Source organism: Lepidochelys kempii, chromosome 21, assembly GCF_965140285.1.
Source record: "Lepidochelys kempii isolate rLepKem1 chromosome 21, rLepKem1.hap1, whole genome shotgun sequence".
In the NCBI taxonomy this organism is placed as follows: domain Eukaryota; kingdom Metazoa; phylum Chordata; order Testudines; family Cheloniidae; genus Lepidochelys; species Lepidochelys kempii.
The window spans coordinates 18,680,756-18,708,332 of NC_136400.1; the positions used below are offsets into that span (position 1 = coordinate 18,680,756).

Consider the following 27,577-nt stretch of genomic DNA (forward strand, 5'->3'; position numbering starts at 1 on the left):
TAAGCACTTAAAAAAAATTGTCACTTTTTAGCTGTCTGCCATTACATGTGTAATTGAATGGGCCTCTTTTTCATTTGACTGTTTGTCATCAGATCTTATCTGTATTTTATCATCTTCCATGCTCTCCTCCTCACTAGAACACAGAGAATCCCCATTAATAGATTCTCCCCTAAAGGATGTCTCTGTCTGAACCACGTGTTCCTCCAGACCTGTCGGCTTTCCCCCAGCCCTTAGTTTAAAAATTGCTCTAAGACCTTTTTAATTTTAAGAGCTTGCAAACTGGTAACATTTTGGTTTAGGTGGAGCCCATCCTTCCTCTGTAGGCTCCCCCTTTCCCAAAAGTTTCCCCAGTTCTTAATAAATCTAAACCCTAATCAGTCTAATCCCTACTGAGTGGAACTGGATTCCTACTGGTGACGTATGGGCAAAATGCTCTGAATTTCAAGCAAAGTTCTAAGTTAGTAGGTTCCCCTATCAGTCCTAATATTTCATCTTTCAGAGTGACGCTTGTTTTCTGGAAAGATAAGATTAAGTCAAGTTCTGACCTTTTTGGAGCTCACAGAAGCAGCATTTCCAACACACTGCTCTCGGTCTTCTTCAGACAAACCCTCTAATAGGTGTCCCACCCAGTTCTTAAAGGGATAGCTCCCAGTAATCAAAATACACACACTATAAATACCGCAATAAAGGAAATATTAATACAATATTCAGTTTGATCCCTAAATACAGTGTTTTGTAATATGCAATCATTTTAGCAATCATTGCAGGGCCCTCACACTGATTTACATAGTTTCCAGCCCCCCTTGGCTCATCAACTGACTTTGAACCCACGGTCTTCAGATATGTAGCACCTCTTTCACTCCACTGTAGGAGAAAGTAGTGGGAAAGGTTTGCTGTTTTCTTCTATGGACAGCAGCCCATAGATGGAGACAAAACACAGACTTTATCATTGGTTATACAGCTATGTGCATTAGCACTAGAATGCTTGGTATCAGGGTTAGTCTTGCAACCCGATAGAACCTGACTACAAGTTTCGTGGTCAAGTGTGAAAACAACGCAACTCTCTCAGGCTTGCTGAGGTAGACTCTGAACACCTCCTCCTGCCTGTGGAGTCAGCACAGTGATGACTGCATGTTGTACTCCTGCTGGCCGCTGCTCTGTGTGCTGTGGAGTGAGCGTGCTGATGAGTTGCAATGCATCTCATTCAGCAGTACACGCACAGCAGGAAGGTGGCAGTGGTTTTTAGGAGCAGGCACACATGCCATGCTGACCCCATAGCAGGAGGCGGTCGGAGACAAATCTCGGGCATGGGGAGCAGGAAGCGCCTATCAGCCTGAGCCCCAAGGATGAGGCGAGAGTGCTGGCACAGGTTTGGAGGGAAGTGTCAGATTTGGGTCAGCTCTGGGCTAGTCGTGTTCGGTTTGGGCTTTAAAAAGAGGTCCTAGCAAACCTTTAATCAGGTTTCTTGGGTTCCATTCCTGGTTTTGGGAGACGAGAATGGCCTAGTGGCCGGACAGCATAGCCAAATGTAGCAATGCACCTGATAGGGGCGATTGGACCATGAGTTACCATCGTAGTAACATAGAATCACAGAATGCAGCCGTCCAAGGGCATTAGACTTATGAAAAGCCCATCTGGGGGAATTAAGATATCAAATGTATAAGGTGCAGTGAGAAGAAATATTAAAATCCAGAAGTGTTAAGAAATCCCTAAAGAACACTTCAGCACAGTAGACCATAATCTCTCTGAAAAAAATGCAGAAGAGAATTGTCCATTTGCTGCTTCACAGGGACTGCTCAAAGATCTGATGATCATAGAATCATAGAATATCAGGGTTGGAAGGGACCCCAGAAGGTCATCTAGTCCAACCCCCTGCTCAAAGCAGGACCAATTCCCAGTTAAATCATCCCAGCCAGGGCTTTGTCAAGCCTGACCTTAAAAACCTCTAAGGAAGGAGATTCTACCACCTCCCTAGGTAACGCATTCCAGTGTTTCACCACCCTCTTAGTGAAAAAGTTTTTCCTAATATCCAATCTAAACCTCCCCCACTGCAACTTGAGACCATTACTCCTCGTTCTGTCATCTGCTACCATTGAGAACAGTCTAGAGCCATCCTCTTTGGAACCCCCTTTCAGGTAGTTGAAAGCAGCTATCAAATCCCCCCTCATTCTTCTCTTCTGCAGGCTAAACAATCCCAGCTCCCTCAGCCTCTCCTCATAAGTCATGTGTTCCAGTCCCCTAATCATTTTTGTTGCCTTTCGCTGGATTCTCTCCAATTTATCCACACCCTTCTTGAAGTGTGGGGCCCAAAACTGGACACAGTACTCCAGATGAGGCCTCACCAATGTCGAATAGAGGGGAACGATCACGTCCCTCGATCTGCTCACTATGCCCCTACTTATACATCCCAAAATGCCACTGGCCTTCTTGGCAACAAGGGCACACTGCTGACTCATATCCAGCTTCTCGTCCACTGTCACCCCTAGGTCCTTTTCCGCAGAACTGCTGCCTAGCCATTCGGTCCCTAGTCTGTAGCTGTGCATTGGGTTCTTCCGTCCTAAGTGCAGGACCCTGCACTTATCCTTATTGAACCTCATCAGATTCCTTTTGGCCCAATCTTCCAATTGGTCTAGGTCCTTCTGTATCCTGTCCCTCCCCTCCAGCGTATCTACCACTCCTCCCAGTTTAGTATCATCCGCAAATTTGCTGAGAGTGCAATCCACACCATCCTCCAGATCATTTATGAAGATATTGAATAAAACCGGCCCCAGGACCGACCCTTGGGGCACTCCACTTGATACCGGCTGCCAACTAGACATGGAGCCATTGATCACTACCCGTTGAGCCCGACAATCTAGCCAGCTTTCTACCCACCTTATAGTGCATTCATCCAGCCCATACTTCCTTAACTTGCTGACAAGAATACTATGGGAGACCGTGTCAAAAGCTTTGCTAAAGTCAAGAAACAATACATCCACTGCTTTCCCTTCATCCACAGAACCAGTAATCTCATCGTAAAAGGCGATTAGATTAGTCAGGCATGACCTTCCCTTGGTGAATCCATGCTGGCTGTTCCTGATCACTTTCCTCTCATGCAAGTGCTTCAGGATTGATTCTTTGAGGACCTGCTCCATGATTTTTCCAGGGACTGAGGTGAGGCTGACTGGCCTGTAGTTCCCAGGATCTTCCTTCTTCCCTTTTTTAAAGATTGGCACTACATTAGCCTTTTTCCAGTCATCCGGGACTTCCCCGGTTCGCCACGAGTTTTCAAAGATAATGGCCAGTGGCTCTGCAATCACAGCCGCCAATTCCTTCAGCACTCTCGGATGCAAGTCGTCCGGCCCCATGGACTTGTGCACGTCCAGCTTTTCTAAATAGTCCCTAACCGCCTCTATCTCCACAGAGGGCTGGCCATCTCTTCCGCATTTTGTGATGCCCAGCGCAGCAGTCTGGGAGCTGACCTTGTTAGTGAAAACAGAGGCAAAAAAAGCATTGAGTACATTAGCTTTTTCCACATCCTCTGTCACTAGGTTGCCTCCCTCATTCAGTAAGGGGCCCACACATTCCTTGGCTTTCTTCTTGTTGCCAACATACCTGAAGAAACCCTTCTTGTTACTCTTGACATCTCTGGCTAGCTGCAGCTCCAGGTGCGATTTGGCCCTCCTGATAACATTCCTACATGCCCGAGCAATATTTTTATACTCTTCCCTAGTCATATGTCCAACCTTCCACTTCTTGTAAGCTTCTTTTTTATGTTTAAGATCCGCTAGGATTTCACCATTAAGCCAAGCTGGTCGCCTGCCATATTTACTATTCTTTCGACTCATCGGGATGGTTTGTCCCTGTAACCTCAACAGGGATTCCTTGAAATACAGCCAGCTCTCCTGGACTCCTTTCCCCTTCAAGTTACTCCCCCAGGGGATCCTGGCCATCCGTTCTCTGAGGGAGTCGAAGTCTGCTTTCCTGAAGTCCAGGGTCCGTATCCTGCTGCTTACCTTTCTTCCCTGCGTCAGGATACTGAACTCAACCAACTCATGGTCACTGCCTCCCAGATTCCCATCCACTTTTGCTTCCCCCACTAATTCTACCCGGTTTGTGAGCAGCAGGTCAAGAAAAGCGCCCCCACTAGTTGGCTCCTCTAGCACTTGCGCCAGGAAATTGTCCCCTACGCTTTCCAAAAACTTCCTGGATTGTCTATGCACCGCTGTATTGCTCTCTCAGCAGATATCAGGAAAATTAAAGTCACCCATGAGAATCAGGGCATGCGATCTAGTAGCTTCCGTGAGCTGCCGGAAGAAAGCCTCATCCACCTCATCCCCTGGTCCGGTGGTCTATAGCAGACTCCCACCACTACATGTTGCACACACTTCTAAACTTAATCCAGAGACACTCAGGTTTTTCTGCAGTTTCGTACCGGAGCTCTGAGCAGTCATACTGCTCCCTTACATACAGTGCTACTCCCCCACCTTTTCTGCCCTGCCTGTCCTTCCTGAACAGTTTATAACCATCCATGACAGTACTCCAGTCATGTGAGTTATCCCACCAAGTCTCTGTTATTCCGATCACGTCATAGTTCCTTGACATCACCAGGACCTCCAGTTCTCCCTGCTTGTTTCCAAGGCTTTGTGCATTTGTATATAAGCACTTGAGATAACCTGTTGATCGCCCCTCATTGCCAGTATGAGGCAGGAGCCCTCCCCTCACAGACATTCCTGCCTGTGCTTCCTCCCGGTATCCCGCTTTCCCACTTACCTCAGGGCTTTGGTCTCCTTCCCCCGGTGAACCTAGTTTAAAGCCCTCCTCACTAGGTTAGCCAGCCTGCTGGCAAAGATGCTCTTCCCTCTCTTCGTAAGATGGAGCCCGTCTCTGCCCAGCACTCCTCCTTCATGGAACACCATCCCATGGTCAAAGAAACCATGATGTTCATGTAAGAACCAGTTAAGCTCCTTTTTGGAACCAAGTAGCTGAAACAATAGCATCCTCTGCCAAAAACACAGGTACATGGGTGGAGGGGCTTCACTGAGTATAGTTTTATTAAGATTTGTGTGTCTGTGAAAGAGGAGCAGAGAGGGAAGGCACCAAAGAAGTACAAAACACAGCCACAGTAGCACTAGGAGCAGGGCCCTGAGAAAAAGCCGAGAGAGAGAGAGTGCTTTCCGACTGATTGTTGGCTAGGAAGGGGCTTGGAGCTGTGCACAAAGAAACTGTCTTCTGCTGTTAGAGTTCTGCAGTGTTTAGGGGAACAAGACTTTGTACATTCTTCCTAAATAAAATGACTTCTTCAAAGATACCTGTCTCCATCATCATTTTCTCCTCCTAAATGAAACAACCCACACTATTCTGAATTTTGGTCAAATGTAGGAGTAACATACCCTACTACCTGATGCAATGGCTCTGAGGCCTCCTGCAAGGTATAGGAGGGCCCCATATTGATGGTTTCCAGATCTGCTGGATTTGGGGGTTGAACCTCTAGCTTTTGCAACAGTCAGGACAAATCTTGCCTAGAATGAAAAAAATTCCCATGCAATTCCACAACGGAAAACTAATTATTTTCCGCCCAGATCCTCTTCCCAAATGTTTTTCTTAGGGTATGTCTACACTACGAAATTAGGTCGATTTTATAGAAGTCGATTTTTAGAAATCGATTTTATACAGTCTATTGCGTATGTCCACACTAAGCGCATTAAGTTGGCTGAGTGCGTCCTCACTACCATGGCTAGCATCGACTTACGGAGTGGTGCACTGTGGGTAGCTATCCCACAGTTCCCACAGTCTCTGCTGCCCATAAATATGGAATTTATAGGTTAAGCGCCCAATGCCTGATGGGGCAAAACCATTGTCGCGGGTGGTTTTGGGTATGTGTTGTAGGTCACCCCTCCCTCCATGAAAGCAACGGCAGGCAATCGTTTTGCGCCTTTTTTCCATGCGGACGCCAAACCATGGCAAGGATGGAGCCTGCTCAGCTCACTGTCACCCCTGCTGTTGTGTTCTGGGTGCTGCTGTCAGCAGACGGTGCAGTACGACTGCTAACCGTCATCCACCGCGTCCGCTACAACTCTGCTCTTGTAAATGAGCTCAGTCTCAACAGCAAATTTCTCCATGTTGTCGTCGTCCACCGCTTCCGCTGCAACTCTGCTTTCCTGGTGCCATGAATCCACCTCTCAGATCCTCTCGTTCTGTATAAATATCTATTCTCGTGGCATCCGTCGTCATCTACTGCTTCCGCTGCAACTCTGCTCTCCTGCAGACGTTATACCACGGCAAGCATGGAGCTCGCTCAGCTCACTGCTGCTGTTGTGACCATTGTAAGCCCCTTGCGCATTATCCTGGAGTATATGCAGAACAGGGCTAAGAGACACCAGCACGAGGACGATTTTGATGAGCACATGGACACAGACGTTCCTGAAAGCACAGGCTGTGGCAACTGGGACATCATGGTGGCAGTAGGGCTGGTTGATACAGTGGAACACCGATTCTGGGCCCAGCAAACAAGCACAGACTGGTGGGACCGCATAGTGTTGCAGGTATGGGATGATTCACAGTGGCTGCAAAACTTTCGCATGCGTAAGGCCACTTTCCTGGAACTCTGACTGTTGCTTTCACCCACCCTGAAGCGCAGGAATACGAGGATGAGAGCTGCCTTGACAGCTGAGAAGTGAGTGGTGATAGCCCTGTGGAAGCTTGCTATGCCTGACTGCTACCGGTGAGTCGGGAATCAATTGGGAGTGAGCAAATCTACTGTGGGGGCTGCTGTGATCCAAGTAGCCAATGCAATCATTGACGTTCTGTTATCAAGGGTAGTGACTCTGGGTAATGTGCAGTGGATGGCTTTGCTGCAATGGGTTTCCCTAACTGTGGTGGGGCGATAGACAGAACGCATATCCCTATCTTGGCACCAGACCACCTTGCCAACCAGTACGTAAACTGCAAGAGGTACTTCTCAATGGTGCTGCAAGCACTGGTGGATCACAAGGGATGTTTCAGCGACATCAACGTGGGATGGCCGGGAAAGGTGCATGACGCTCGCATCTTTAGGAACTCTGGGCTGTTTGAGCAGCTGCAAGAAGGGACTTACTTCCCAGACCAGAAAATTACCGTTGGGGATGTTGAAATGCCAATAGTTATCCTTGGGGACCCAGCCTACCCCTTGCTCCCATGGCTTATGAAGCCGTACACAGGCAGCCTGGACAGTAGTAAGGAGCAGTTCAATTATAGGCTGAGCAAGTGCAGAATGGTGGTAGAATGTGTCTTTGAACGTTTAAAAGCTCACTGGCATTATTTGCTGACTAGCTTAGACTTCAACGCAGCCAACATTCCCATTGTTATTGCTGTTTGCTGTGTGCTCCATAATATCTGTGAGAGTAAGGGGAGACGTTTATGGCGGGGTGGGAGGTTGAGGCAAATGGCCTGGTGTCTGATTTTGAGCAGCCAAAAACCAGGGCGATTAGAAGAGCACAGCAAGGCGTGTTGCGCATCAGAGAAGCTTTGAAAACCAGTTTCATGACTGGCCAGGCTTTGGTGTGACAGTTGTGTGTATTTCTCCTTGATGTTGATTTTAATTCTCTTTAGGCCAACCACCCTCCGAAATAAAGTATCTATTTTCTTGAAACCATGCATTCATTCTTTATTATTATTAAAAAAAAAAAAAAAGGAGATAACTGACAAGGTAGCGTGGGTGGGGTAGGGTGGGGTGCGAGAGGAGGGAAGAACAAGGCCACACTGCTTATTGTAGCCACACCACAAATCAAACTGTTTTAATGACAGCCTTCTGTTGCTTGAGCCATCCTCTGGAGTGGAGTGGCTGGGTGCCCGGAGCCTTTCTTTCCCCCCCCCCCCCCACATGTTCTTGGGTGTCTGGGTGAGGAGAATATGGAACTTGGGGAAGAAGTCAGGTAGTTGTACAATGGATGTGGCTGGGGTCTGTGCTTTTATTGGCTTTCCTGCAGCTGCACCAGACACTATATCATGTCCGTTTGCTCCCCCATTAGCCTTAGCATCGCCTCTGCTCTTTGCGCTCCTGCCTCTGCTCTTTGCACTCACTTAATGCTTTCCTAGCCTCTAACACTGAATGCCTCCATGCATTCAGCTGTGCCCTGTCAGTGCTGGAGGACTGCATGAGCTTGGAAAACATGTCACCCCAAGTGTGTTTTTTTCACCTTGTAATCTGCGGTAACCTCAGGGATGGAGATGATAGGGGGAGCCTAGAAACATTTCCACCTGGGGCGAGATAAAAAGGGAGAGTAAAATTTAAGGTGATACATTTCTGAGAACAAAAAGGAGACTCACAGTGAATCAAACAATTCACAGCAGACAGCACATGTGCTTTAGGTACAAGGTCGCATTTTGCGTTTTATTTTGAGCGTCTGCCGGTATGATGGCACATCACACACAGCTGAGCAACAGAATTCGGTTTCCATGCAGCCATGGTAAGACAAAGGGTACGCGGGGCTGGCTTATTACCATGTGGGAATGGTTTCAAACTGCAGTGCCATCCTTACCCATAAGAAGCAATGGGTTGGGCGTTACATTTAAAAGGAGAGGCTGCGGTTTTCGGGTGAATGTGCAGCACACACCTGTCCCGCACTCCACTGCCTGGCTATTCTCTGAGATGATCCCTTTTAGCCAAGTGCAAACAGCCCAGCATGAACGGGGTCCTTTTATTGTTCCCTTACAAAAATTCCCCTATTTCAACCGGGTGATCATGAATGATGTCGCTCTCCTGAGGCTAAGACAGAAAGATATAGACTGAATGTTGCTTGAATGCAACCAAAACCCAGGACCATTTGCTGCCATGCTTTGTGCTGCAATGATTTCAGAATACTTTCAGAGTACCTCCAGGAGAGCTTCATGGAGATGTCCCTGGAGGATTCCCGCTCCATCCCCAGACATGTGAATAGACTTTTCCAGTAGCTGTACTGGCTGCGAATGCATTCCAATTCTTCAGGGCAAATCAAACATTAGACACTATTGCTTTTTAAACCCTGTACTGTAGTTACAAATGTGCACTCACCAGAGGTGCCTTCTCCGGCTTCAGGGTTGGGGATCCCGCCTTGGGAGGGTATTGGTTCCAGGGTGATGAAAAGGTCCTGGCTGCCGGGAGCATGGATTCACCGCTTGCCTGCTGTGCATTCTCGTCCTTCTCCTCCACCTCCTTTTCCTCAGCCACAAAATCCTCCTCCCTGTTGATTGAGACTCCCCTCTTGCAGGTGTCCACAGACAGTGGTGGGGTAGTGGTAGGTTCCCCTTCTAGAATGGCGTGCAACTGATCATAGAACTGGCATGTATGGGGCTCTGACCTAGAGCGACTGTTTGTTTGCCTCCTTTGTTTTTGGTAGGCTTGCCTCAGCTCCTTAATTTTCACGCGGCACTGCTGTGTGTCCTTGTTGTATCCTCTTTCCAACTTGCCCTGTGAGATTTTGGCAAATATATTTGCATTTCTTCTTTTTGATTGGAGTTCTACCTGTACAGATGCTTCTCCCCATACAGCAATTGGATCCAGTGTCTCCCTTTCTGTGCATGCTGGAGCTCGTTTGCAATTCTGGGGCACTGCATGGTCACCTGTGCTGCTGAGTTCACCATGCTGACCAAACAGGAAATGGAATTCAAAAGTTCCCAGGCCTTCTACTACGTACCTGGCTAGTGCATCAGAGTTCAAAGTGCTGTCCAAAGCGGTCACAATGGAACACTCTGGAGCTCCCGGAGGCCAATACCGTCGATTTGCATCCGCACTACCCCAAATTTGACCCAGCGCTAGTCCGCTCGCCAGGGAGGAGTACAGAATTCGATTTTAAGAGCTTTTTAAGTTGATGGAACAGGGTTGGTTGTGTGAACGCATTCATTTTAAAATCGACCTAATGTGGCTAAATTCAGCCTAACCCTGTAGTGTAGACCAGGCCTTAGTGAGTACATCTCTTATTTGGCATTTTTATTAATGATCTGGTAGAGAGTAAGTAGCATGTTAATGAAATACACAATGACTGGAAGGAAATGAGCAAAGAATGAGATTTATCTTGGAAAAATCTATCCAATGCATCCGATGAAGTAGCTCACAAAAGCTTATGCTCAAATAAATTTGTTAGTCTCGAAGGTGAATCATAGAATATCAGGGTTGGAAGGGACCCCAGAAGGTCATCTAGTCCAACCCCCTGCTCGAAGCAGGACCAATTCCCAGTTAAATCATCCCAGCCAGGGCTTTATCAAGCCTGACCTTAAAAACCTCTAAGGAAGGAGATTCTACCACCTCCCTAGGTAACGCATTCCAGTGTTTCACCACCCTCTTAGTGAAAAAGTTTTTCCTAATATCCAATCTAAACCTCCCCCACTGCAACTTGAGACCATTACTCCTCGTTCTGTCATCTGCTACCATTGAGAACAGTTTAGAGCCATCCTCTTTGGAACCCCTTTTCAGGTAGTTGAAAGCAGCTATCAAATCCCCCCTCATTCTTCTCTTCTGCAGGCTAAACAATCCCAGCTCCCTCAGCCTCTCCTCATAAGTCATGTGTTCTAGACCCCTAATCATTTTTGTTGCCCTTCGCTGGACTCTCTCCAATTTATCCACATCCTTCTTGTAGTGTGGGGCCCAAAACTGGACACAGTACTCCAGAGGAGGCCTCACCAATGTCGAATAGAGGGGAACGATCACGTCCCTCGATCTGCTCGCTTATACATCCCAAAATGCCATTGGCCTTCTTGGCAACAAGGGCACACTGCTGACTCAAGTCCTCCTTTTCTTTTAACAGATAGAGGGTGCCACCCATTTGCATTACATCCTCCACCAATACTGCTTCTGGGCCTTCTCTGGAAGGCGATGGTTCCTTGGTTACCTAGGCTGCACAGGTTACAGAGCTGCCATCTCTCCTTTGGGAACAGGGAGCTTAGTCTGGGGAATTCTAACACTTCATTTTTTAGGACTTGAATACCGACGTACATATATCTGTTTGTCAGAGAGTGGAGATGGGTGGCAGGAGAGAGAGAGATCACTTAAATACACAAGCATGCTCATATGTGTGTCTTCCACTACATTGCCTTACTTGAACAGACAGCCTTATAAGCCTTATACACTTAGACCAATTTATTATTAACATAAACACCTAATGTAATATACTGAATTTTCTTAACGTAATCAGTATTTTTATGTATTTGGGTGGTCCAAAATTCAGGTTAATATCAGTAAAAACTGAATAATAGCTTTTGTAAAACACGGGTGTGACATTCTGTACCTGATAGTAGCACCCTGGAATCCCATATTCACCATTCCCATCTGATTATGATATGTTTTGTACAAAAAGTATGCCTTGTGAGGTATCAATTTAAAAGTCTTGATCTGCTGAACATGAATATCCTGTTAGATTGTATGTATGATCATGTTATGTGAAGTTATGAAGTATTGCTTTATATGTTAAACAACAAAGTAAAAGAAGCAGTGAGAGGCAAAAAGGCATCCTTTAAAAAGTGGAAGTTAAATCCTAGTGAGGAAAATAGAAAGGAGCATAAACACTGGCAAATGAAGTGTAAAAATACAATTAGGAAGGCCAAAAAGGAATTTGAGGAACAGTTAGCCAAAGCCTCAAAAAGTAATAGCAATTTTTTTTTTAAGTGCATCAGAAGCAGGAAGCCTGCTAAACAACCAGTGGGGCCAGTGGATGACTGAGGTGCTAAAGGAGCACTCAAGGACGATAAGGTCATTGTGGAGAAACTAAATGAATTCTTTGCATTGGTCTTCACAGCTGAGGATGTGAGGGAGATTCCCAAACCTGGATTGTAGTTTCCTCAGGAAGTCAGTGGTGTCTCGAAGGTAGCTGGGAGTGCTGGTAGCGTAGGGGCTGAGGAGAGTCTCTACATAGCCAGACAATCCTGCTGTCAGGGTGCCAATGCCTGAGATGATGGGGCGCCCAGGATTTCCAGGTTTATGGATCTTGGGTAGTAGATAGAATATCCCAGGTCGGGGTTCCAGGGGTGTGTGTGTGCGGATTTGATCTTGTGCTTTTTCAGGGAGTTTCTTGAGCAAATGCTGTAGTTTCTTTTGGTAACTCTTTTTCTTTTGTAGAGAAGCAAAGTGTGTGTAGTAAATGGCTTGTCTAGTTTTAGTAAAGTCCAGCCACGAGGAAGTTTGTGTGGAAGGTTGGTTTTTTATGAGAGTATCCATTTTTGAGAGCTCATTCTTAATCTTTCCCTGTTTGCTGTAGAGGATGTTGATCAGGTGATTCCGCAGTTTCTTTGAGAGCGTGTAGCACCCTGATAGCAGGATTGTCTCGCTATGTAGACTCTCTCCTCAGGCCCTACGCTACCAGCACTCCCGGCTACCTTCGAGACACCACTGACTTCCTGAGGAAACTACAGTCCATCGGTGATCTTCCTGATAACACCATCCTGGCCACTATGGATGTAGAAGCCCTCTACACCAACATTCCACACAAAGATGGACTACAAGCCGTCAAGAACACTATCCCCGATAATGTCACGGCTAACCTGGTGGCTGAACTTTGTGACTTTGTCCTTACCCATAACTATTTTACATTTGGGGACAATGTATACCTTCAGATCAGCGACACTGCTATGGGTACCCGCCTGGCCCCACAGTATGCCAACATTTTTATGGCTGACTTAGAACACAGCTGCCTCAGCTCTCATTCCCTAGCACCCCTCCTCTACTTGCGCTACATTGATGACATCATCATCATCTGGACTCATGGAAAAGAAGCCCTTGAGGAATTCCACCATGATTTCAACAATTTCCATCCCACCATCAACCTCAGCCTGGTCCAGTCCACACAAGAGATCCACTTCCTGGACACTACAGTGCTAATAAACGATGGTCACATAAACACCACCCTATACTGGAAACCTACTGACCGCTATTCCTACCTACATGCCTCCAGCTTTCACCCTGACCACACCACATGATCCATCGTCTACAGTCAAGCTCTGCGATACAACCGCATTTGCTCCAACCCCTCAGACAGAGACAGACACCTACAAGAGCTCTATCAAGCATTCTTACAACTACAATACCCACCTGCGGAAGTGAAGAAACAGATTGATAGAGCCAGAAGAGTTCCCAGAAGTCTCCTACTACAGGACAGGCCGAACAAAGAAAATAACAGAATGCCACTAGCCGTCACCTTCAGCCCCCAAGTAAAACCCCTCCAACGCATTTTAAGAATCTACAACCTATCCTGAAGGATGACCCAACACTCTCACAAATCTTGGGAGACAGGCCAGTCCTTGCCTACAGACAGCCCCCCAACCTAAAGCAAATACTCACCAACAACCACATACCACACAACAGAACCACTAACCCAGGAACCTATCCTTGCAACAAAGCCCGTTGCCAACATATCTATTCAGGGGACACCATCACAGGGCCTAATAACATCAGCCACACTATCAGAGGCTCGTTCACCTGCACATCCACCAATGTGATATGTGCCAGCAATGCCCCTCTGCCATGTACATTGGTCAAACTGGACAGTCTCTACGTAAAAGAATAAATGGACACAAATCAGATGTCAAGAATTATAACATTCATAAACCAGTCGGAGAACACTTCAATCTCTCTGGTCACGCGATTACAGACATGAAAGTTGTGATATTACAACAAAAAAACTTCAAATCCAGACTCCTGCGAGAAATTGTTGAATTGGAATTCATTTGCAAATTTGATACAATTAATTTAGGCTTGAATAGAGACTGGGAGTGGCTAAGTCATTATTCAAGGTAACCTATTTCCCCTTGTTTTTTCCTACCCCCCCTCCTCCACCGACGTTCTTGTTAAACCCTGGATTTGTTCTGGAAATGGCCCACCTTGATTATCATACACATTATAAGGAGAGTGGTCACTTTAGATAAGCTATTACCAGCAGGAGAGTGGGTTTGTGTGTGTGTGTGGGGGGGAGGGTGAGAAAACCTGGATTTGTGCTGGAAGTGGCCCAACTTGATTATCATACACATTGTAAGGAGAGTGATCACTTTAGATAAGCTATTACCAGCAGGAGAGTGGGGTGGGAGGAGGTATTTTTTCATGCTTTGTGTGTATATAAAAAGATCTTCTACACTTTGCACAGTATGCTTCTGATGAAGTGAGCTGTAGCTCACGAAAGCTTATGCTCAAATAAATTGGTTAGTCTCTAAGGTGCCACAAGTCCTCCTTTTCTTTTTGCGAATACAGACTAACACGGCTGTTACTCTGAAACCTGTCATAGATTTTTAAGTGTTTGCAAGTAGTGAGACATAAGTCAGAATTGGTTACAAAGAAATAAAAGGTAAAATGCAAACTGATACCTAACTTAACAAGCTAAGTGAACGTAAAGCAAAAGGCTCTCTCACCATATGTTCTAGTAGAAGACTACTAGAATCTTTCAGCCAGGATCCCTCCCCACTCCAGTGATGCTTCCTTTTTCCTTCATGTGTTGTTGATGCTGTGAGTAGAGATGAAGGGAGAGATAATCTGGGGAGTTTGTACCCCTTTCTTATAGCAACTCTCTACTTTGAGAATCGTCTCCAGCTGGGGTTCAGGCAACAGTCTGTGGGATAGGAATTTCCAGCTGTTTCTTTGCCAACATATACATTTCTGTCTCACACCCTTTTTCTTGCCAAAGAATGACTGCTTACCCAGGTGATAGTCCATCGGATTTTGTAGACACCTGGCTGAGGCATCAGTTTGCCTTTCGTCTCTGAGGAATTGGTTTGTGTCTGCTTTTCTGAATTTGGAGCATGTTACAGCAATGTTATACAGTAAAATCTTTACATACAATGTTGCCATGCATATTTTACCAGGACACTAATGATCAGTACATTGTGAATTTTCAAATGATAGCTTTGTACAAAATCCATTATAGTTTTCTAAAAAGGGTGAATGAACGTAAGGATACAGACTGTCACATGCACATGATTCATTTCTTTCTGTGTAAGAATGATGATCAGGGTCCTTAGTTTTTCTATCTTTTATGGGTATTTGCTGCAGGAGTGAGAGCTCCCCAGGGCCAGATGATGAAAGTCTTGAGAATTTATGTTGGGGCCAGACCTTAGAAATGTTGCTGTTCCAATACTCTTCTCTTCAGATAGATGACTTATACTGGAGCCATGGCTCTTTGCCTTGGTAGCTCTGTATTTGTGAGAGTGTCAGCCACTTGGAGCTCATGCTCTAGAGGGCTAGTCTCAAAAACAAGAGAGCAGAAATAGAAGGGATGGAGAGGTGGGTATTGGGTGTCAACAATGAATAGAGGTAAGAGGAGAGACTGCTGCATGAGGAGAAGTTGAAAGGACTAGGACTGTTTTAAGGAGGACATGAATAAGAAAGGACGTGACTGAGGTATAAAATAATAAGTGATATAGAGAAGACAAATTAGGCACTTCTGTTTACCCTTTCTCAAAATACAAAGTAAGAGGGGACATCATATAACAGACAGGACACTAAAACTGATAAAAAGACACACCTTTTCTTTTGGCTGTGGAAATTCCTGCCACAATACATCCCAGATGACAAACACTTAGTAGGATCGTAGAATGATCTATTTATATGGATATTAAGAATATTCACAGCTGTACTCGCCAGAAGAAATATTTTTTTCCAAGGGCTATAAACTCTTCGGTATTCTGTAAGTGCCAACAATCGGGTTTCTTTTTTTTTTTAAATCATTTGGTACTGGCTATGTGAGAGACAGCATACTGAACTAGCTGGATCCTTGCTGTGATCTGCTCTGGCAATTCCTATTCCTACAAAGTTTTAGTGCTGTTGTAGTTTGTCTTTATTCTGCATATGTAGCTAAACATTCATTACATCTTTTCCATCTCTTTCCGTTGCAGAAAAACAATGTTGAATGACCTATTGAGATTTGACGTAAAGGATTGCTCTTGGTGCAGGTATGAGAATATTTCTCATTTTTATTACTGATTTAATTCCTGCCATAGAAGTCTACTGGACTTGACAGCTGTCCAAAATGGGTTAACTTAAGTAAAAACTTCTTTGGGAGCAGGAGATTATTTGACTTTTTTTCCTGGAGTCGAGGTTATTTTAATTTCCACCTCATTCATGTATTTATTGATGTTCGGTGAGATCCTCACTCCTGTTTCAGCCCCTTTACACCAGGTAAACGGGTGGGAGTTGTGTAAAGAGCCCCAGTTACAGCAAGCACTGTGGAAGACAGTTGTAGAGCTGACTTCTGAGAATCCCCTCGCAATTCCTGGTGTAGGGGGCATGCCAGGGGCTATGTCAGTGGTGCTGCTGAGATTTGGGGCAGCACTGCTGCCCCTAGAGCAGCCAAGGGAGGCTGCTGTAGTTTAGACAACCTCTGAAGGCTGTCTTCATTACCGAGAGAACTCGTCCAGCTCCCAGAGCAGCCCAGGATTGGGAAGGGTTAAAGCCAACTTCGCCCCACTCCAGCCTGGGCTGTGAGCGGTGTGTTATCTTACTATGTAGCTATATAATAATGTTGCAGAATTTATTTCAACATTCATATTTAAACTTTGCATAATATATTTTAAAAAAGAATTAAACTTAATAAAACACTTAATCTACCATAAAATCATGGTCAGCATGATTAGAAAATATAGAATCAATGAAAATGCTTATTTATTAACACTGAAATAACGACTTCAGTTAATTGCCTTCCCAAAACAAATATCTTCATACCCAAGTTAAATAATTTCTTTGTGTACTTGAAACACACAAAGGAAGCAGCAGTCAACCCTATCTTTTTGTATTATCCCCCAGGGCTTTTACCACAGGGACCCCTCCAGCGCCCCGGTATCACCATTCAGCGGTAGTCTATGGGAGCAGCATGTTTGTGTTTGGTAAGCCAGTGACAAACTCAGGCTTTGTGTACTGTGAATAATGAATGTTTTGAGAATTTATTGGGCTGTTTTTTAAAAGGGAGCCTTAATTTTAAGAGGTGTGTAGGCATGAGTCGAAGATCTCCAGTTCAGTCCCTCCCTGTGGCTGATTTATGGCCAGGACTTCAGGTTTGAGTTTCCTTTCTTTTGTCCCAGAAAAGACTGCATACCATCAGAGGTGGTAAAATGCACAAAACCTATTCTACTGCAACACCTTCACGAGCTGCTCTGCCTGTGCTGGAAAGAAGACGAAGTACCACAAGAAATGAGAGACATCACTCTCTATAAAAACAAGGGTGACAGGAGTGACTGTAACAACTATCATGGCATTTACTTTCTCAGCATCATGGGAAAAGCCTTTGCATGAGTTGTCCTGAACAGACTTCAGACCCTTGCATACAGAATCTATCCTGAATCACAGTGTGGCTTCAGAGCCGAAAGGTCTACTTTTGACATAATCTTCTCACTGAGACAACTAGAAGAGAAATGCAGAAAACAGTGCCCCTTCACATAGCCTTTAGAAGCAGACTATTTTTGCTTCTAGAAAAGATTGGATGTCCCCCCAAGCTCTTGAGCATGATTTGGTCCTTCTATGAAAACAGGTATGGTACAGTCCAATATGACTGTTCAGTCTCAGAGGCTTTCCAGATTTGTAGGGGGGTCAAGCAAGACTGTGTACTTGCCTCAACTCTGTTTTGGATCTTCTCCTTACTACTGAAACAAGCTTTTGGTTCCTCAACTGAAGGAATCGACTTGTACACAAGATCTGATGGAAAGCTGTTCAATCTTCACAGGGGTAGCCAAGCTAGTCTGTATCCACAAAAACAACTAGGAGTCCGGTGGCACCTTAAAGACTAGCAGATTTATTTGGGCATAAGCTTTTGTGGGTAAAAAAACCCACTTCTTCAGATGCATAGAGTGAAACTTGTTCCATCTTGCAAGACTCAGATCTAAAACCAAGACTTGGAAGGCCATCATCTAACACTTCCTCTTCGCTGACAGTGCAGCTGTGACAATCCACACAGAAGTCCATCTCCAAAACCTCATGGATAGTTTTTTCCAATGCCTGCCAAGGCTTTGGGCTTACCGTAAGCCTAAAAAGAAGAACATAATGTGCCAAGGAATTGAAGAAGCACCCTCCATCAACTATGAGCTTGAAGTGGTGAATTAATTCACATATCTGGGGTCCACTGTTGCAGTCAATCTTTCACTTGAAACAGAACTCAACATCCGCATTGGAAAAGCTGCCACAACAATGTCTGACTGAGCAAGAGGGTATGGCAAAACAACAAACTGACAGAAAACACAAAGATCTGTGTGTATTGTGCGTGTGTTATCAGCACACTTTTGTACAGGAGCAAGACATGGACCTTACACTGTCATCAGGAAAAGAGGCTCAATAGCTTACCTATGAGTTGCCTTTGTTAGATTTTTGGAATCTCCTGGAGCTGTTGCTGAGCTGAGCTGAGGTGCTCAAGAGGGCCAGTATACCCAGGGCCAAACACTCCTCAAACAGAGACGCCTCCACTGGCTTGGGCATGTGTGCCGAATGAATGATGGGTGCATCCCAAAGGATATCCTGTATGGTGACCTGGCATCTGGAAAAAGAGCCAAAGGGTGCCCAAAATTTCAAGGATGTGTGCAAGCAAGACCTCAAAAGCAATGGATGTGTGTAACTGGGAAGATCACACTCAGGACTGCAGCCTTTGGAAAGAAGAGCTTAACAAAGGTCTCCAGAGTTATGAGAGGAAGCAGTTCAGCTTGGAAGAGAAGAAAAGAGCTTGCACAAGGCAGAGCCCAAAGGGTCAAAATACCACCTTTAAATGTGTCAGATGCAGCAGAGATTCTCTCTCTCTCAATTCAGTCTCTTCAGTCACAGCCACAACTGCCATAAAATCAATTGAGTAAATTCTTTACCTCTCAGGTACATATCCATGGTCTCTCGAGACTGAAGGATGCCTACTACTTGTGTAAAATAAACAACTACTCAACTACTTAAATTGGTAGCCTTTAAACAAATAGGAGCTCCTCATTCATAGCCCAGTGGCAAGTGACTTCCTTCCAATGCATTAAAGAGAAGGCTGGACAGCTGAATAATTAAATCACCTACTTGTCAGAGACTTCGGGTTGTCCCTTTTCTTTACCCTGCTTTATCTAGTTTAAGGTTTTACCCATGGTAGGGAATAGTTTTTAAACCTGTTCTTAAAGATGGTTTGTGCTAACACCGATTAAATGTGTTGTGCCTAATCAGTAATCTATTATGCCTAATTGTTAATGGTACCTTAGAATAGTTGGGCCTGATCCACACTGACCAGGCAAACAGTGTTTAACTTGTGTTTGCAGAAATAGTGTTTAAACCAGGGCTTAAAAATGATCCTTTAGTACAGGTAAAGCTGTGAAAACGAGCCCCTCTCAAAGTTGACTATGAAGATCCTATTGCCCTAACTATCAACATAACATCATGAGCTTCATTTTCAGCACTTAGCAGGGCTCTGCTTGGGCTCCTTCCAATGCTAATTCACTTTTCTAATATGAGAGGAAACACCGGTTCTTTTGATTGACAAATGATCAAAATATTGTAACCTTACCTTACCTCAGAAAACTTTGATTCACATGGATTAAAGGGTTTGTAGTATTGCTGATGATTCAGTAGGTGAGGTTTTTCCCACTGAGCCTGTGCCATTAGTGTTGTGCCCAGGGGACTGTAGTGGTGGAGGGACAGGCCTTTTCTACAGTAGAGGAACTTGTGGCTGTGTCCTTCCATTATTGGGAAGTGCTCTTTTGCCACATACAAACTTGCTAAAGGCAACTATTTTTCTGCTATCCATTGGCTTAAGTTATCCTGATTCCCCATGGGGGATAAGTGCTAATCAGTGTTAGTTCAGCTAGTAGAGTGCCAGTGTGGACACGCCTGACCACCGTGGTAATACAGTTGGTGCAAATAGTCCTCCCATCACTGTCTTGCAGAGTACCAGACACTACAGATGTGGCCTGTGTGATCTCCTTTCTGCATTCCACTGTTAATGGGTCAAGTTGTCCAGGAGCCTCCTAGCCCTGTGGAGCTCACTTGCAAGCCATTTTCAGAGACAAATTTTTTTAAGTGATATCACAGTGTGCTACCATCCGTACCTTCGTATTTTTGTGGGATGAGCAGTATGTGCAGAGCTAGCTAGGAACGTCATCAGATATAGTGTACTAATGGCTGTGTCAGCAGCTCTCCACATTGGGTATCAAACACAAGAACCTGTGCTGGCAAAAGACCTGAGGCGGTGTCTAGAAATAAAGGACCATAATAAAATTCCTTGAATTATCAAAAGACCCTATCTGTTCTAGAAGGATTGGGCAGCATCACCTCCAGAGAGCCTGCCATTCATCATGATAATAGTGGCTGACAATGCTAACTCTTCTGGAGAGAGTCTCCAAGATGAAGAGGATAGACAGAATGTGGCCTGTGCTATACAGGAGGTCAGACTAGATGATCACAATGATCCCTTCTGGACTTACAATGTATGACATGCACTTGGCTGTCTGGGGGCTTGGAGATCACAGTCTAGGATTTTGCCACTGCCAGACAGGGCTTGTTAGGAAATACAGCAGTTGAGGTCCAAACATCCCTAGAGCTTTTAAAAAAAAGTCTTGAGATTTTTTTTGTAATGTAAAGATAGAGGAGATAACCTTAACATAGCTCTATTATTCTATATGATAAACTGTTCGGTGGAGTTATGTCATTTTCAATCAGCTATTTGCTAAAGTTCATAATAACTGAGTATACATTGTGCCAAGTGTGAAACTTTGTCTAATGAAATTGTTGTTATCCAGGTGGCTACACTGGAGATATATATTCCAATTCCAATTTGAAGAATAAAAATGATCTTTTTGAGTACAAGTTTGCAACTGGCCAGTGGACAGAGTGGAAGACTGAAGGAAGGTAAGGGGCTGGGTGTCATGGAACACGAGCCTCCATTAGGAAATAGTTGTAGTGGCAGTAGTAGGCAATGCTATTGCTAAGTTTGCACAACAGGTTCTATTATAGCCTCTTGTTGTTATAGACTCAAAAACTTTTGGGCTGCAGTTTTCAAGCAGGGACTGTCCCAAGGTAAATGCTCTTCGAAAGTTTTGCCAAAAATCCCTTAATCTATTAATCTGTATGACAGTGGAGGGGGAAATACGTTTTTGTTTGGTTGGTTGTTTTTTGTTTTGCATTGTTTTAAAAAAAATTGTTGTGTGATGTTTTCTTTCCAGGAGTCAGTGCAAATTTATTAATTGGTTCACCACTTCATCAATGGAAAGTGGATATACACCAGCCTTTGTACTCTGAACAGTTTTGCCACACACTTCATACAAACTCACTGGTAAAGATAAACAGTCAAACAGATTTATTAACTACAAAAGATAGATTATAAGTGATCGGCAAAAAGTCAGAGTTAGTTACCAAAATAAAATAAACTAGAAGCACGCAGTCTAAAGTCTCAACCCTATTAAACTGGACAACATCTAGATTAAGAACTTTTTCTCACCCCACTGGATATTGCAGTTCATAGTATACAGATTTCACCCTTGAAACCTGGGCCAGCATCCTCTGTTGGATCTTCTGTGAGTGTCTTTGTTGCTTGCAGCATAGGTGGGGGCAGGAGAAAGGCGAAGCATCGGCCTCTATGTTCTGTTTTATACCCTCAGTCCCATGTGCTTGGGGAACACAAGTCCAGGCATGTCTGGGGGGCATTGCTGAGTCTACAGGAAAGGTTGAGAAATTCCCCTAGTGTGGTCTTGTGCAGGTGAGTCATTGAACTGTAGCTTCCTTGCTGGACAATGGCTGTTGATGGGTTGTTTGACACCCCGCCCGGGTGTTGGTAGACATACCCTTAGCATCTTATTTGCTTTTTTCGACCACTGTTGCATTTTGAGCATATGTCTTCATGCAAACTCCACAGTGATGCCTGCATAAGTTGTTATAGTTAATTCAGAACTTGTAAGGTGTATGAGTAGTTCCATTTTATCCTTCCAATGTGCATTATTTTGCATTTTTGGACCCTGAACTTCATTTTCCATCATGTTGCCCATTCACCTAGCTCAGTTAAGTCCCTCTGGATTCCTTTGTCTTCTCTGGACTTGAATAACCTAAATAACTTGAGTTTGAGTCTGCAAATTTCACTACCTCACCACTCTTTAATTAACATATTTGACAACATTGGGCCTGGTACAGAACCTTGAGGCCATGGTGAAGACTGATCATTTATTATTGGGCACTTGAAAATGTAGGCCTCAGTATCTGGGAATTGGTCCTGCTTTGAGCAGGGGGTTGGACTAGATGACCTTCTGGGGTCCCTTCCAACCCTGATATTCTATGATTCTATGATTCTATGATCTGTACCTCACTCATCTGTAAAATTGGCCTTATAATCAAAGCCTTGTGTATTCTGCAGCTATGGGATTTGCTGTGGATTTTATCCTTGCTGCAGAGCTGTGCTCCAGAATCTCAACTTTGTTCTAAAAAATTACATTTCTAGGCCTATTAGTTGTGCAGATAACATTGAACACTTGATCAGAATGTAAGCAATGAAATGATCACCTTAGTCTGCCTGAAATGGTAGTCGCCATTTTCATAGATAATAAAGCCAGAAGTGACCACTGTGATCATGTAGTCTGACCTCCCATATAACACAGGCCATAGAATTTCCTTGAATTAATTCCTGGTTGAATTAGAGTAGATCTTTTTAGAAAAACATCCAATCTTGAGTTAAAAATTGACAGCATTGAAGACTCCATCACAGCCCTTTGTAAATTGTTTCCATGGTTAATATACTCTGACTGTTAAAAATTTGATTTTATTTCCAGTCTGAATTTGTTTCTAGTTTCAACTTCTAGTCATTGGATCTTATGCTTTTGTCTGCTAGTTGGAGAGCCCTCTGTTATCAAATTTCTTTTCCTCTCTGCATAGGTACTTATAAACTGGAATCAAGTCTCCCCTTGATCTTCTCTTTGTTAAACTAAACAGATTGAGTCCATCACTATAAGGGATGTTTTCCAATCCTTTAATCATTCTTGTGGCTCTTCTCTGAACCCTCTGCTGTTTATCAATATCCTTTATGAATTGGGCACACCAGAACTGGACACAGTATTCAAGCAGCAGATGTGTCATTGGCAAAGAGAGGTAAAATAATCTTCCTACTCCTCAGTTGTCTGCTGTTTTATACATCCAAGCCCTTTTGGCCACAGTGTGACATTGGGAGCTAATTTTTAGCTGATCATCCACCACAACCCTCAAGTCTTTTTCAGAGTCACTTTTTCCCAAGATAGAGTCCTGCATCCTGTAAGTATGGCCTGCATTCTTTGTTCCTAGAGGTATAACTTTACATTTTGCTGTATTGAAATGCATGTTGTTGTGCCCATTTTACCAAGTGATCTAGATTGCTCTGTATCAGTGACTTGCCTTCTTCATTATTTATCATTCCTCCCATCTTAGTGATCTGCAAATGTTCGGTGATGATTTTATGTATTCTTCCAGGTCCTTAATAAATATGTTAAATAGAGTAGGGTCACGAACCAATCCCTGTGGGACCCCACTAGAAACACCCACCCAGTGATGATCCATGTTTACAATTACATTGTAATTGTAATGTGGGATTGTAGCTAAACTTAAATTATAATGTGGAGGTTGGCTAAACGTAAAACTCCCGTTCAGCAGAAAATACAGAGTTGAAGTAATGCTGTGGGAGGTGTTGTCTTAATTCTGCATGTCCTGGTTTGGAAATGTTCAGTTTAGCCCGTCTCCACATTCTGGAAGGGCACAAGTCAGCACTAGGTAGACTTACATCTACATTAAGTTTTTTGGCTGTGAATTTCCCATCTTTTTGAGAATGCTGTGGAAGTGAGGGGGGCATAGTTGGTGGGAACACATAGGAGGGAACCTCGTGAGGTCTTTCTAGGCACATCTTACCATCAATGAGCTACCATGCCCCAAGTAGTGCTGTAAAGGCCGTGATCAGGAGGGAAGGTTGTAGCTAATGGATTGTGAAGAGTGTATTTAGCAGCTGGAGACAGCAAGGGGAGAGGAGACGTAGAATCCCTAGGCCACATCAGGGACTACTGTGGGGAAAACAACTCTGCACACCCACCTGTACATAGGAGGCTTGCATAAGTTAGAAATGGCTCATGTCCATATTAGTGGTGGATCTCTCTTCCTGGTCTCGGTGCTGTTGGACAGAGTTTGCCTGTTTTTAACGCTCTCCAGTCTCAGCATTGTATTTCTGTGGCATACGTTGTTCCCAGCCTCAGTTCCAGACCCAGTCCATCAAGCTTAGTGCTGCCGGCCAGGAGTTCAGTGAGCCTCTCGTGGCTCAGAACCACTTCATCCTGACTGGGACTTTTGTACTGGCCAAACTGGTGTTATTTTCAGTGTGGCAGCTAGTTTCTCCCACCTCCGCCTGGCCCATACCACCATACCAGATTTCACATCCCTGACAGAGTACTACCAAAACTGTCTCAGAGCAAGATCCAGGGAGGCGGGTAGATGGCATTGGGAGTACACTTGTGGGGAGCTGAACATCTCTAAACTTCACATACCACTCGCACTTCCAAAAGGAGCTTCGTTGTGGCCCAGATACTGAGGGAAAGGCTGGTTGAAAGCCCTAAGGTGCACAGCACATATCTCCCAATGAGTGAATTGGAACTCAAGCTGCATATGTTTAAGGGGAGTGCTTGTTCTCCAAACTCACCTTACTCAGGACTTGTCTACACTGGCAAGTTTCTGCGCAGTATAGCAACTTTTTGTGCTCAAACTGCAGACGTGTACACACTGCCAAGCTACTTTTTGTGCAAAAACTCCTCAGTTGCAGTGTTGCAAAAAACCCACCTCAATGGCTATTTGCACAGAGGCTCCAGCGCTCTGTTGTCAGTGCAGACACTTGATTGCTTTCTGTGCTGTAATTGGTCTCTGGAGCTGTCCCATAATGCCTCAAGTGACTGCTCTGCTCATTGTTTTGAACTCTGCTGCCCTAGAGACATGCACCCCTCCCCTTTCAAAGCACTGTTTCTGACAGCCATTGCGTGCTGTACTGATCTGCTCCGGGACACAAAGCAAACCATTTCCCCTGGAAAAATCATGGAGCAGGTCCTCAAAGAATCAATCCTGAAGCACTTACATGAGAGGAAAGTGATCAAGAACAGTCAGCATGGCTTCACCAAGGGAAGGTCATGCCTGACTAATCTAATCGCCTTCTATGATGAGATTACTGGTTCTGTGGATGAAGGGAAAGCAGTAGATGTATTGTTTCTTGACTTTAGCAAAGCTTTTGACACAGTCCCCCACAATATTCTTGTCAGCAAGTTAAAGAAGTATGGGCTGGATGAATGCACTATAAGGTGGGTAGAAAGTTGGCTAGATTGTCGGGCTCAACGGGTAGTGATCAATAGCTCCATGTCTAGTTGGCAACCGGTGTCAAGTGGAGTGCCCCAGGGGTCGGTCCTGGGGCCAGTTTTATTCAATATCTTCATAAATGATCTGGAGGATGGTGTGGATTGCACTCTCAGCAAATTTGTGGATGATACTAAACTGGGAGGAGTGGTAGATACGCTGGAGGGCAGGGATAGGATACAGAGGGACCTAGACAAATTGGAGGATTAGGCCAAAAGAAATCTGATGAGGTTCAATAAGGATAAGTGCAGGGTCCTGCACTTAGGACAGAAGAACCCAATGCACAGCTACAGACTAGGGACCGATTGGCTAGGCAGCAGTTCTGCGGAAAAGGACCTAGGGGTGAGAGTGGACGAGAAGCTGGATATGAGTCAGCAGTGTGCCCTTGTTGCCAAGAAGGCCAATGGCATTTTGGGATGTATAAGTAGGGGCATAGCGAGCAGATTGAGGGACGTGATCGACCCCCTCTATTTGACATTGGTGAGGCCTCATCTGGAGTACTGTGTCCAGTTTTGGGCCCCACACTACAAGAAGGATGTGGATAAATTGGAAAGAGTCCAGCGAAGGGCAACAAAAATGATTAGGGGTCTGGAACACATGACTTATGAGGAGAGGCTGAGGGAACTGGGATTGTTTAGCCTGCAGAAGAGAAGAATGAGGGGGGATTTGATAGCTGCTTTCAACTACCTGAGAGGTGGTTCCAGAGAGGATGGTTCTAGACTATTCTCAGTGGTAGATGAGGACAGGACAAGGAGTAATGGTCTCAAGTTGCAGTGGGGGAGGTTTAGATTGGATATTAGGAAACACTTTTTCACTAGGAGGGTGGTGAAGCACTGGAATGCGTTGCCTAGGGAGGTGGTGGAATCTCCTTCCTTAGAAGTTTTTAAGGTCAGGCTTGATAAAGCCCTGGCTGGGATGATTTAATTGGGGATTGGTCCTGTTTTTGAGCAGGGGGTTGGACTGGGTGACCTCCTGAGGTCCCTTCCAACCCTGATATTCTATGATTCTATTATTGTGGAATGCTCGTGCTGTTGAACACAGGCGTGTGTGCCTGTGTGTGTGTGTGAGAGAGACAGTGCTGTGCAGAGAGCCCAGGGAGGGAGGCGGAGGCTGATGTCGGGGTTTCCCCCTCCCCCTGCCTCAGAACTGGTTGCTTCCTGCTGCTGTCTGAACTTACAAGTCAGCATGCTGATGTACTCTCTGACCCCAAACCACAGTCTTCCCTTCACCCCACACCCACACTCCCTGTCTCACACACTTTCTCCCCCACCTGCTTAGTTGAATAGCAGCTGGCAAAGTAGTAGGACGACCATGGAAGAATAGAATTGCACCATGTGTTGCTGTGCTTTCCCTATGAGGCATTGCAAACCCTTCCCAAAGCACCCTGAGACCAGCTGCACAGTGGGCTAGATACCACAATGCACTGCTGTCTTTGCCATTGCAAGAGCTGCTAATGTGGATGTGCTCCAGCGTCACAAGGAGCACAGTGTGGACACGCAATGGCAGTTTAATTCCAGTGTTTTAATAAAAGTGGTAAACTTGTGGCACAGAAACTTTGCAGTGTAGACATTTTCTGTGTGTCACTTACACAGGAGTTCTGTGGAAACAATAGCTCAGAGGTGAGACCTGTCCATGAGCAGAGTAGCTAAAAGCTTTTGTAGTGCAATAACTTATGAAATATTTCTAAACAGGTCCTTGGTACCCTTGAATAGCTGAGTTCAGGATCAGTCCAGCAATATAAATTTTGAGGCACTGAGCCGTAGCTGTTTTTTTCCCCCCTTGCCCAGTGCAAAAAATGTTATAAGAATCTGAACTTTCAAACCAGCTCATTTTTGTGGAGGGGGGCACTGTATCCTGACCAACCAATCCTAAATGTGCCCCATAAAGTCTATCCCAATCCCTGTTGCACTTAGAAAAGTTGGCTCATAAACAGAAATCTCTGCTCAGTATTAACTATGGAAGTTACTATCACTCCTCCCTAATACTGGTTGCATTTGTAGCCCCAGGTGAGAGCTCTAGTTAGGAGATACCAGAATATCTGTTGTCCAAAGGGCAGGATTGGCACTCATAATATTTAGGTAGGGTTTGGTTCATGAGCCACTACCTGTTTCATGTAAGACACAGCTGGCTGTAATGCACGCTGACATCCCTTAGTTAGTTGGCACAGTTTAACACACCAGGCTCCAGGTGCCCTAGTGTCATAGTGCATGTGTAAAGCATTTTCTGACGTGCATCGCAACCACAGGCCAATTTTCAGAGCTGAACGGACCCTGTGAGAAGTTTTAATATATTGCTTCCCCTGGAATTGGGTGTCAGATATAGCTGAGGTCATAA

General features: G+C 44.9%; 1 protein-coding gene across 14 annotated transcripts in view; it reads left to right on the forward strand.

Moving 5' to 3' along the window:
• The window catches only part of LZTR1 (leucine zipper like post translational regulator 1), a 298,691-nt gene that overhangs the window by 17,809 nt on the left and 253,305 nt on the right, over window positions 1-27,577 (forward strand). For 7 of the 14 annotated variants that reach the window (XM_073319623.1, XM_073319627.1, XM_078849768.1 and 4 more), the window contains 3 exons: window positions 15,805-15,861; window positions 16,712-16,791; window positions 20,650-20,758. The exons of 1 other annotated variant lie outside the window; for it this stretch is intronic. In XM_073319623.1, coding sequence (XP_073175724.1) covers window positions 15,805-15,861; window positions 16,712-16,791; window positions 20,650-20,758 — 246 coding nt within the window. Of the gene's footprint in view, window positions 1-13,561; window positions 13,717-15,804; window positions 15,862-16,711; window positions 16,792-20,649; window positions 20,759-27,577 lie in introns of those variants that run through there. 6 more of the 14 variants (XM_073319622.1, XM_073319624.1, XM_073319628.2 and 3 more) reach the window with 1 other exon arrangement.